Genomic DNA, 13,355 nt, shown 5'->3' with positions numbered 1-13,355 from the left:
TCGGTATACCTATACCCCTATACGTATATCCGTAGTATTTAATACCGTTTCCTAATTTTCCACACCATATATATATATATATATATATATAATATATACACGGGTTATGATGCTAGGCGATCATATATTATTATATACATATACAACAGTATAGTAAATATAGTATATACGTATGAGCACCAGTGAAAAGTCCATTTTTCAGTTAAACACACACGGCTTTTGAATGTGGATATTATTTTTACGAATCGGTTAGAGTTTTAAAGTTTTGCGAAAACCCATTACCGTCGTGTGTGTGTGTGTACATTTTTTTTTTTTGCCTAGTTCTAAAACGCCATCCGATATATATATATATATATATACATGTATAAAACGAAATTGAGAACCTCTATATACTCACTAGAAACAAGAAAAATCATTATTTCTTCCAACAATGTTTCCGTCTTTTCTTACGACCCTCTTACGAATCCACAAATATCAACAGTTGCCTATTTTCGTCGTCATCGTCGCGTAGTCGTCGGCAGCGCCTTCGTCTTCCTGTGCGGCTGCAGCGCATTCGGAGCTGCACAGTAATTTTGTGACGGGTGACTAGTATACAGTGAGGAAGGGTTGGGTGACGTCGCTGGCGAGGAAGGTATAATATGTATTGTCGGTTGGCAGGGGTGGGTGGTGCGATCTACAGAGTTTTCTGACGCGAGTGTGGAAATGGCGTTGAACGTTCATAAATCAACCCCGTCCCGGGAAAACCGTCAACACGGCTCACCCCGTTTGCCCACGGTAGTATACTATTCCTTATTTTGTTTTTTTTTCATTTTAACTCGCTCCAGCTTCCTCTCTCTCACGCCACGACCGCAGCCGTGAAGTATTTTTCTCTCTGGCGGGTGCAATCGTCCCTCCCCGATAAATCGTTTGTTCGCCAACGTATACCGTATACCGGAATCGGCGATGTTCGAACAACATTCGACCAGATTGATATTGGAACCGCTAGAATCGTCGCCGCATGCACTGTGGGGGGGGGGGGGTGTTTTCGGGGATAGTGATAGTGATTGGGGTGCTCGTTGATGACAGTGAAGGTGGTGGTAGTGGTGGTGGTGGTGATGATGGTGGTAGGGCGAGCTACGACCGTCCGGCCAATTAAATTTAGAGACGGACAGATGAGAGACCGCACGCCCGTAAGTCTGCAGTCTGAATCCGACGCTAACGGAATAAGAGAAGCGTTCACCCATGTCCTATGAGGATGCTGCAGACGCCAAATTCGTTCTCGTTAGCGAGTCTCTCTATAGAGATATATTATACGATAGCCAATTAAAAAAGTATATTATTTCAGGGTACAATAAAAATGTTCTACTCTTTTTTTTTTCTTTTTTTTTTTTTTTTTTTTATACTATTGTGTATAAAATATAAATAGCTTAAGTGACTCAAAGGCTTTTGCGGCTGTGGCTGCAATGGGGATAAAAGACTCCGTACCGGATTGTTATAGTATTTCGAACAAATGACCCATTACGTGTTTTCTCGCATGTATATACATCCTCGCCGACAACTCTATGCACAATAAATATATTGTATATGGATATTTTTAACAGTAAAGACGTTTCCGAATATACGTCAAGCATTTTTTAGTTCAAATAGGTATCTACTCAATTAATTCTTAACCTCAACTTTATTATAATAACACCGTTATCGTATCAACTATGCCCTCGTAACGAAATACAACATAACGATATATTATAATAATAATCGCTTCAAAGAAAATGTAGTATAATGAAGACTCATCTTTTTTTATATATATATATATATATATATATATAGTATATTAGTATATACAATATACATTATACAATTTATACATATTAGAAAAATAATAATAATTATTGTATAGTGTTCGTTATTGAACTCTGTTGGGACGAAGTTCTTTTATCACGATGATGGTATTATATTTTATTGCGAATAACATAATATAATACCATTTAAGTTATTTCGACGTGCCAAAAACGAGAAGTTAATAGTAGTTATAATATCATAAAATTATTACATTACACTTGTATAAATGTATTTAAGCGAACATATCATATTAAATGCGTTTTTATATTAACGAGTGAGTAAAAAATTAATTTTTTTTATTAATTCAATGGGTAGTGATTGTTATAAACGCGAGTGAATAAAATTAATTATATTTTAAACAAATTATAAAAATACAGCGTTTTGACGAACAAAAAAATCGTCCATCACGTAACGCGTACCAAATGTCAAGAATAAAATCACATTTGGTGAATAAACATTATATTATTAAATTTACTATCCTGAAAATATTTTTAAAAATATAAACAAATTAAAATAACGTTACGCACTCGTATCGCTTTAAAATAAAAAAAGGGATGCAGTGACAAGGTTCCGAAAAAAAATCATATAATCGCGCCCTAGGGATGGGCAGAAAAGAGATTTTCATTTTAAATCGTCTTGCAAACTTTGTAGACGAATTTTCTTCCGACCCTCGTGCAGATACTACCTGCGTTACCGACTACACACTCTAATAGCATATATACAGACCAAGATATGCACATAAAACGACGTCGAATGGACCAGAGAAAATATAAATATTATACGTACGTACCTGGACATGCAATATCGTTATTTTCTTTTTAAACGTTATTCGTTTGTCTTTTCGTCAGATTTTGCGTTGCGTTGTTTTTGTTTTTTTTTTTTGGAAATAATACGAACTGCGTCACTATATAAGTATACTAAGTATACTTTATAAGTCTTAATTTATTATTACAGCGCCGAGTTTGTGCAAAAATTAAATCTCAACATTTTTAATTTCTCTTTGTAGTTATGTTTTTTTTAATTTTCATAATATACGTCAAATTTGAAAAAAGGAAATCCATCGTACTGACGAAATGAAATATGACTGCAGCTCAATATTCGCGTGATAGAGTACAACATGGTCTAAACGTCCAATTATTTTGCCTAAATGTAGGCTTAACGATATAATATAATGTTACGACATCGGATTATAAGGAAATTCTATCGTGTCTTATTTCAGTGCGGGTCACCCGTCATATAAAATGTGTCACACACTATCCGTTTCTGCAGAGAGTGGAAACTTGGCGAACCGTATGTCTGTATGAGGTGACGGATGCATAATATTATATGCATTATAATGATGCAGGGTACACGAGGGCACTAAATTTTTTAAGCACATTGAAAAAACACGGGAATTCCAAGACGTCCACGTATATGGATAAACGAAAAGTTTTACGCCTAACCTCGAACTCGACTTTCGTTTATCCACTTTTAATTTTCGTTCTGACCGGTCACACCTTCGGAAGCCGCCACCACGTGGAAATTTTCGTTATCGTGGAAATTTTTTATTTAATCCTTTTTAAAACGCATTAACTCGATGCCCCTGCAACACGTCGCTCACGCTCTTCGCCGTTAAACAATCAATGTCAACCGCAGGTAGTCGTCGTTTGGAGAACGATAATTGTGACAAACATACATACATATATATATTTACATTATACATATTATTGTATTGTGAGTATATTAAAAAATAAAATTGTCATCGAGCGACGGCAGATGAGACAGTAGACGTTACAGCAGTGTAGGTACATAATATTATAATGATATAGTTACGCCATTACAGACCACCAAGCTGTCCGCCGACCGTGATGCGTTAACACGATTAACGGTGTTATATTGTTTCTACCAATCCTACTTACTACTACTGTAGGACCTATATGTACCTGCATCATTACACATTATAGCTGTAAACATTTAAAGGTATGATATTGCAATATGAAATATAATTTAAGTTTAGCGTATTTGAAAAACATATTTTTTTCATATCATATTTTGATGATTTAATTTTAAATTAAAATTTTATGATATTTTTTCCATCGTTTTTTTTTAAAAAAATATTTTAAGCTCTCAACTATTTTGCTTGATGCCGGGAAGACATATTTTTAAAATTACACATGCCGATGACGCAGAATACTTTTTTGAAAATTTCAATGAATACAATTTTAATTTTTAACGAGTTAATAAGGTTAATTAGTCATAACTCATAAGTTAAAATTAGCAATGAGTGGAGTACTAGATCAACTGTGCTCTCGCCAAAACTTTAAACACAAGATATGACAATATCAAAATGCATGCGTTAGAAATTCACAGAAAAATATTCGGATTTTTAAAACAAAATGAAAAATGCATCGTCCTTAAAATGAAAATGGAAAAAATAATAACGATAAAAATTTATAAAAATGTAACGTTATTTTTCAAAAATACGAGTATCATACATAAATAGGTAAGTATCTATAATATAGATTCTATATGTTTGTTTTTGTTTTTTGTTCCAAAAACTTTTCGAGAAAATGTGTAATTACCTTAGATTGAATCCTCTTATATATATAATATATAAACGTGCTCATATTGTATATAATATTATATAATATGTTTTTACAACGACCATGAATAGTCTAATGTATTACGCCGGTAAATGTTCGACGTTTGTCTTTTTTTCCATTCTTTTATGTGGTATTTTTTTATTTATTGATAAATCGTATTTTTATATCATAATAAAACGAGCAGTACCTACCTACATTTTGTCGCTATGTCCGCATGCATTCCATAAATACATATTTTAATATTATGGCTTTTATTAACAAGCATATTATTATTCCTGTTTAAAGTTTCGAGAACGTTTTGTTCAATAATAATCCTCTACTTGACTAAACTTAATTAGTGCTTATAAATAAGACGAAACTATGCACTACTACTACCAATAATAATAATATTGCACTTCAAACTATGCAGTAAAAGCTGCACATAGATACTATATTGATGATGCATTCACAAACGTCGAGTCATATTTAACTACCTAGTTAGTGCGCGGTAACGACTTTTAACGAGTGTTTGATCGTCAAGAGAATTTAAATAATAATAATAATAGTAATAATATCATTATAATAACATGCATCGATCTCGTCGATGATTGTTTTATGTTCAACTTTGTACCGTATCGTTGCGCTCTCGAACCGACAACGAATCGAAGTCGTCGATATTTATATTTTATTTTCATCGGGTGCACCGATAACGTTAATATAATATTATATAAATGAATTACAGTCAAAGTCGATATAATAGTAACATGTTATCATTTTCGACGCTATATAAACGTTTTAGATGGCGCCAATTTAATGTCATCGCGAAACAATACTTATTATTTGATCATTCCGTTGTTTTAACGGCGTAATAATAGTATAATATACGTTTAGCGCTACGATGACGATGATACCATCTAAATATCTTATGCGCGCGACGTGTTTATTTTGTAACTGCTGCAGCTGCATTGATGTGCTCTGGCTCGGCGTTTAATATTAATAATATTATTTTACGTCCCGTATACAATACACGATAACAACAGAAATATTATTATATTATAATATAACCGCGTAAAAACCCTACTGCTCTATACAATAAACAGTTATCGTTAAAATCATTGCTGTGCTCTGCAATACTGCTGCAGTGTATGTATATAGTGTTAGGTTTTAGGAAAACTGTATACATTTTAGTTGGAGTCTGCACAGTGCAGGCACGACACCTATATAGGTATAGCCGATTCTCCTACTTAACGATTCACCGTACGTTTTCGAAATAAACACCGAAAAAACTTGGATGGTACAAATTAAATTTTCATTGAATTAGCGAACATTTACTGCGCTTTCACGTCACCTCGACGGGGCGGCGGTACGGTTGATAATATACGAACTGGTGCTGTCGTCATCTCCCTCTTAATAATGATAATTTTTTTCATGCGAATACGATTTTTATTTGAGAGTCCTTCATCGTTCCGTCTGCAGCCAATTCGTGTAGTTTTTGGGGAAATATGACGACTTATTGTTACGATTTGAAACTGTTCCATTCATTCGTTCAACATATTACGCTATAGATTACATCATTGTATATATATAATGTCCGTTTCCTTTTTTAAACAAAATACTCTGTTCAGCCAACGTTGTAAAAAGTGGTTTTAGAAAAATCACGAGATAAGAGATAGGAAAAAAGTCAAAAAGTAAGAATCCCCTCCGTGATAAAATTAAGAATTTAATTTAATTTTCCCGATTATTTGCATCGAATAAAACAAAATGAATTTTAGGGACTATATCCATTTCCGTCTGTCATCATTTCGTCCAGACTGCAATCCGTCATTATCCTGCAATAATTTTGAACATATACCTAGCTATAATATGAGGTAACTATACTTCCATGTATACAAATGCAGACTTTAACAGTGCGGTACCATAACAACTACCATAACAACTACCACACTATACCACAACTACAACAACAACAACAACTACTACTACTTCTACTTTTGTTAGTGCTAATAATATTGTAAACCTTAGCAAAACATCGTAGGGTATAATAAAAGGCTTCTTGTGAGAACGGTACAAAATGCAAATCATCTCTCGCGTGCACTACCATCCTGCTCATAAATATGTATACCTATACATACATAATTTTAAGCCGATTTCCAATAGCGGTCATTTAGATTGTAATTACACGTAACCATTTTTGATCTTTTGTCAAAAGCCATTTTGTTCACCACACTCGCGAGTGTTCGAGCATCAAAACTATATACACCATTTATGGGCTACAGAATATAGAAATGCGCTGAAGAATAAATTACGGTTAAAAATTTGCTTTTTAAATTCGTTACGAAAACTACTTCAGTTGTGACGGCAGCCGAATGGGACTACATATAGCTTAGAACGTTCATTGGAAAACAATTCATTCTATAAATTTAAAAAAAAAATTATATACTGCGGACAAACAATTATATATTATGGCATTTCTCCGGTCGGCTTAACTCAGCCCATTTCACTATGTTTGTTTTTATTCAATACTTGAACTTTTCAATTCCCATGAGAGCGTTTCCCTCTTGTTATAACACAATGCTTTCATAAATCTCGTTTTTCAATTTCATTAATATAATATTATTTTGCCGTCATTTAAACTATATTTGTTGTGATGTTTTTACGCAAACAAAATATGACTTGGATTCATATAAATAATATTCATGTACAAAATGATTTGGTAAATTTAAATTAACTGCACGTGCGTGATAAACCATGGGTGTTATAACTTATGTTCAATCACATCGAAATTGAATTAGACAAAATTAATTTAAGTATCTAATGATTACATAATTTTTAATTTATTTTTAATTTGGTATACTGGTGAATGTTGGATAAATCAAACGTACCGTTATAGGTATGGTGATTTATATTGTTTACCGATGAGTTCCGCGATATAATTTATTCGTTATTGTGTGGTGGTCGTCGATAAGAATGAAAACCAAAAACGAAACAATCACGCTCAGATGAAATTAAAATACCCACACGGCGGTTTATTGTTTGAACGGACAGACAACTGTACCGTGCAGTGTATTATGAGCTAGTCGAGTCGTGGTAGTGTTTCAAGTCGAGCCGTGACAGCGCTTTAGTCGAGTCGTGGCAGCGCTTCAGAGCAGACACGTACCCAGCGGTCGGTAGCTCTTCAAAGGCAGTCACTACTCAAGGCATCGTCAAATCCATGCGAGCAGGTGCGTCCTAAATCACGCTCAGCGCCCAACAGCAGCAGCCCCATGCGCGCAGGTGCACAAAAGCAGATCCTTACCCGTCGGCTACAAGACCCCGTGCGCGACCACCAAGACAGCAGTTCAGCCGGGACGGTGAATAAGAAAAGTCGGACCAAAAAACAGGCAGGCGAAGACAATTCAGTTCACCAGTGACCCAGGGCTCAGGCCCCTGGTAGCACAATGTCTTACGCCAGCTTAGACGGTGAAATGGACCTCACTAGCCGGGTCGTGGCGGCACTGATTGAAGCGGACGTCTTCAATCGGAACCATGACGCCTATTCGAGCCTGAGAAAAAAAGACAAAGACTGCAGAAACCTCCCAGGCTACCTTGGAACCACCTCAGGTCAATGCGAGCCTCAGGGAAAAATTGAACAAAATGAGGTCCATACTCAAAGAAAATTATCGAAAAAACAGCGAACATTTCCTTGAACTTGAAAGGTTACTTACAAAGACTGCTAGTTCAAACCGATGAGGCGCACCAAATGGTAGATTCCCTTCTCTCGAAGAGGGGGAATGTGCTGAACCTACCAGAGTTCGGACCACCTCACACAGACATACAATCAATAAGAACGTCTCCACTGCTGATGTCTCCATGGATATGATTCTGACCCCTGACTTTTGGGATAATAATGTGGTCATAGAGTCGAAGGCGGCATCTGCTCGCAGAAGAACACGGACACCAAAGGTGCCAATTGGCCAGCTCCTGCAGAAAGTAAAGACGGACGTTGCGATGGAAACTGACACAGAAGTCTAGTGCCAAGTCGTCAGCCGACGCAACCCAGCCGTGGACTCCGGGGGCAGGGAGGCTATCATCGCCTACTTTCTGTTCCCGGCAGCTTTCGTCACGGATTGGGGCTTGGATCCTTCCTCAGCGATGTACAACATCTTCCAGGCGTTTGACCAGGTACTGAACAGGCTAGAGTTTACCCAAATCATTTCAGGATTCAAGCCAGAAGAACTCGGTAGAGCGGTCAAGAGGCTCGCACCGGGCAAGTCAGCCGGACCTTCGGAGATTCCCAACGAGATCCTCAGGACTACCACGTCCACCCAGTCCAGCGCAGTCCTCAGGGTTTTCAATGACTTGCTGACGTTTCCGCCATGTTGGAAGAGGGCATGGCTCTGTAAGGGCCCAGACAAACCTCCGAACGCCCCGTCGAGATATAGGCCGATCTGTATGCTGGACACCCCAGGCAAGTTGCTCGAGAGGCTCCTTCTCTAAAGGCTCTAGGATCATCTGGACGAGCACGGGGAACAGATCAGCACGGAGTCTGAAATGGCAAGGTACTCGGCATCGCCACACAGGCAGCCCGAGAAATAAGAGTCTCTGCGTTTTGGTAACTCTGGACGTCAGAAATACCTTAAATTCCTTGAAGTGGCCTGTAATCAACGCAGCCTTGAGGCACATCAACACCCCGGAGTACCTGGTAGAGATGCTCTGGTCTTGGCTGACTGATAGAACGCTGCTGACTGGTGAAGATATGGCGGAGAGGTTGGTGACCTGCGGAGTGCCACAGGGTTCTGTTCTTGGCCCAGCCTTGTGAAATGTCGCCTATGATTCCCTCCTGATGATGGACACGCCACCTAAAGTGCAGCTCGTCAGCTTTGAGAACGATCTCACTCTCACAGTCGTAGGAATGGCCGTGATCGGGCAGCAATTCGAAGACGCAATCAATCCACACAATGATGGCCATCAACGACTGGATGCGGAGCAGCGGCCTGGAGTTGGCTCATCAGAAGAGTGAAGCGGTGATCCTGTCCCGGAGACGTTTGTCCCACCCCGACTGGTACCTCGGGTCATTCTGGACAAGCGTCTGACTTTTGCAGCCCACGCGAACACTATCGTAACGAAGCCAGCCCGCTCAGCCGCTACTCTATCCAGGCTTATGCCAAACATAAGTGGACCGGTTTGATGAAAGAGGATGCTGCTAGCGTCTGTTGTATTCACTCAGCTGTCGTACGCCGCTCCTGTCTGGATCTCCGTCATCACAAATTTTGCCAGAACCAGAACGATCTTGAACCGTCCACAGAGGACTGCCGCCATGAGAATGATCCGGTCTTATCGCATCATGTTGGACCAGGTCACTCTGGTTCTGGCCTGCGTGCCACCCGCCGATCTGCTCAGACTGGAGAAACGTAGTATCAGATCCCGACTGCGCGCTGTATTGGAGCCCGGCGAACAACTGCCTTCCAAAGCAACCGCGAAACGTGAGGCGAGAAACGCAACGATCGGTGCCTGGCAGGCTAGATGGCAAGCAACCTCAAAAGTGTCATGGACGTGCTGCGTCATCCCTGACTTGGGAAGATGGCTAGGAACCATCCCGTAAGTGTGTCTGACGTACTACATGACACAGGCACCTACGGGCCATGGTTGTTTCCAGTGATACCTCCATCGTAAGGGCAGGGCCGCCAGTCCACGTTGCTGGCAGTGTGAAGATGACTCGGACACCGCCGAACACACGTTATTCCAGTGCGTCTACTGGGAAGGATTCTGGAAAGCACTAATCTTCCAGCTAAGTTGTCGTCCGAGCACCATTGACGTGCCCGAAATTATCTGCGGTCTAGTGTTTGAGACTCTGACGCCGGATCCAACCGAGAAGCATGTGGTTCTTAAACTTTCAAACTTTTTTATCGAATGGTGGAAAACATCATTACTGCAAAGGATGAGGAACGACGTCGTCAGGCCGCACAAAAGACCTTCGGATTCACCGAACTAATGATTGCGTAGTTAAGTTTCTTAAAAATGTAGCTGAAGGCAAGCTCTCGAATATTACTGTACATAACAACCTACCTATTGTAATAGCTATCGAACCGGAGATTGGCCCGTCGCAGCTACGTAAATGTGTAATTGGTTATTAATTATAATCAATAAATGATAGGGGCCGGAGGAGATGTACTGGCACCATGGTTCCTACTCCGGTTCTCGATACTAACGAAAAAAAAGGTGTATTATGGGCAGTAATAATAAAATTTCAATCACAAGACGGCGATTGCCACGCCGCGCGCCGTACTGCTCGGTAATCTGTTTCACCGGTGCAAAATCGCTTACCTATATAATACACGTTTGGAAGTGGGCGGAAAAAAAACATAAATAAATAAAATCCTTTCGTTATTTTGAATTAATAAAACTGAAAACGCGATCACGTGCGGCGCCGTTCCCGATCTAACCGAGATATAATCATTACGGAGTCATTATTAATTAATAGAATCGTGCCGTTTTTCGTATCCCGACCTACTTAAAAGGTTTCGGAGGCCATTACGCGCGTGTATATGTATATGTTGTAGCCCGTCGGTTAAATCGTTTTCGGGTAATTACGATACATATAGCCAAAAAGGGTCCGGAAAACATAGTTACGGATGGGCGATGTGTATATAACGGGAAGAAAAAAAGAAATAAGAGAACGAGATGATTGAGCCTAACCGAGAGAGTGAGGGAGAGAGTTGAGAGAGAAACAGACCACACGGTTCAGACACTGCTGACGGGCGCACAACATTACTTAATGATATATTGCATTTGTTCATTGAGTTTATTTATGCATAATATTGTATAGATACAGTACACCTTTTACGAGAAAACAAACGGAGATCGCAATCAGAGTGCCCTATGGGAGTATAAACTGTTTGCGCGCGCGTGCGCTCTCGTGATTCAAATCGATCCGAAAATGGTTCCAGTAGAAAAAATAATATTTTCTGTTTATATATTTTCATATTTCGAAAACATAAGTCCACAGTGTGTCGTTAAACCCTCCTTGTGCGGGGACAGCCGCCACTGCACTGCGCGGTCCTATAACGCTTCGGCGTCATCGTAAAACAATGAAACCGACCGCATTTGTTGCGCATCAGCCACACCGTTTCCGTACTTAAATTACATGCAGTTTCAAAAGAACAGAGGATAAAAGAAAGGATTTTTTTATTTAAAAAAAAAACAGGATAATTAACGCAACAGAATCAATAGTTGGGTTAACGTCTGGGATATTACAATATTACCTAGTATATTATATAAGTACAAATTACATATTATTATATCATTGTAAGTATTACACACGAAGTTTTTAATGATAATGGATCGATGAAATTTCTTAAAAACAAAAAAGACGTGTTTCTTAATATTTAATCGGCAATATTTTTATTACAATTTCAACATTTTTTTAACATGAATTATTGTACCAGCAGCAAAATAATCTTAATTTTTTTAATAGTAACAATACAAAATTGTTTAACGGGTTCTGGTAAGGATTTTTTTCTGACAATTTTGATAGTCATATCACCTGAAATTTCTATTCACTACTTAATTTATTTACGGTCCTCTAAAGTTTAGTAAATTCGTTAATATATACTTTCAATTGAAATAATTGCTATAAATTAAATTTATTAGAGTATTAGAGTTAAATAATTACCTATTTCTTTACTTTATTTCAATTTCAATGTTTTCATATCTCTTTACACAAGTAATTTTATAATCAAATGACAGACTCATTAAGAAAAAAATTTTTATTCAACTTTGGGATAAATTCCTACAAAATAAGAAAATACGTTGACAAAATATATTGTTCATCATTTTTTTATTTTAACATTTTTAGCATATCATCGTGAAAATTGTACTATCATTGTATAAGCATAATTATTTTATAACTTAAAATGTTCTTCTTGACAGTTACTTTACTAACAATCGAAGTTTCCGTTTAATGATGAATTTATTCAAATTCTTGATTTTTTGATTTTTTGTTCTATACTTCTTCTAGTTCTACTTAAATAGTGTCTTTTGGGGTGATACAAACTTCTATTTTTTTTCAAATGAGAAACCCTCTTTTAAACTACACATTATTTAAAGAATATTTTTTTCAAAAATGTTGGTGTATTTTACAGAATACCTACTCTACAAATGTTTCACAAAATCTTAAGAATTTAAAACGTGTATTGAAGGAAAAAGGGGTGAGCATATTTGATGAATCACTCGGTATACCTATTCCAAACCAGCATTAATTATTGTTATTCTAATGAGCAAACAAATACTATTATTATTTTATATCCTTTTTACGTACAATGTAGTTGCTCAATAATTGCATTCTATAAACGCATTATCCTTAATGTGTATTATACATATTATCTTATACCACATGCGTATAATTATGATGGCATGATGTGAAATATATGTTATACAATTTAATAACGATTAAAAATTGTAATAGTTAAGCAAACCGTTCGTATATGGATGTCGCGATTCAAACACTATACCTATTATAATATTTAATATATTTTTGTATATTATAGTATATGACATTCAATTACAACGAAGAGCAAAATAGTGTGTCTATAATGAAAGTGTATAAACTTCAAAATAATTTTAGTAAAATTAATTACATTTTTAGTTTGTAATTATATTTTAACTATAGTCTTTAGTAATTTAAAACACAACCTTCATAATTACTGTAAAATATATATTATACATTTACATTATTTTTTTTCACCACTTTACGAAGCGTAACAGGACGCACACTCTCTCTTGTTGTATAGGCCAAGAATAATTATTATTCGTTTGATGCGCAGCTCTTGTACCAGTATAGTATCCGTCAGACTTAATAGTTAATAATTTAATATTATATTAATAACGTGCTTAAAGATTATAGTAGCTATTAAAACTTCGAGTTTATAATTCTTGGGTAACGAACATGTGGAATCGTATTAAATCAAATATAAATAATATTTGAAATCATGCCTATAG

General features: G+C 37.1%; 2 protein-coding genes across 5 annotated transcripts in view; both read left to right on the top strand.

Moving 5' to 3' along the window:
• The window catches only part of LOC107165518 (discoidin domain-containing receptor 2-like), a 255,393-nt gene that overhangs the window by 25,488 nt on the left and 216,550 nt on the right, over window positions 1-13,355 (top strand). The window lies entirely within an intron of this gene.
• Window positions 9,556-10,350, top strand: LOC107168816 (uncharacterized). Its single transcript, XM_089218351.1, has 2 exons — window positions 9,556-9,956; window positions 10,038-10,350. The coding sequence occupies exons 1-2, from the start codon at window positions 9,556-9,558 to the stop codon at window positions 10,348-10,350; spliced, it is 714 nt and encodes a 237-aa protein (XP_089074477.1).

The sequence above is a fragment of the Diuraphis noxia genome, unplaced genomic scaffold (genome assembly GCF_037042655.1).
Source record: "Diuraphis noxia isolate RWA-SAM2 unplaced genomic scaffold, SU_Dnox_SAM2 contig0002, whole genome shotgun sequence".
Taxonomy (NCBI): Eukaryota; Metazoa; Arthropoda; class Insecta; order Hemiptera; family Aphididae; genus Diuraphis; species Diuraphis noxia.
This window is presented reverse-complemented; position numbering and strand designations above follow the sequence as displayed.

Coding starts and splice junctions, on each gene's coding strand:
- LOC107168816 (XM_089218351.1), top strand. CDS start 9,556: ATGCTGCTAGCGTCTGTTGTATTCACTCAGCTGTCGTACGCCGCTCCT. Junction 9,957..10,037: donor AGATGGCTAGGAACCATCCC/GTAAGTGTGTCT, acceptor TCGTAAGGGCAG/GGCCGCCAGTCCACGTTGCT.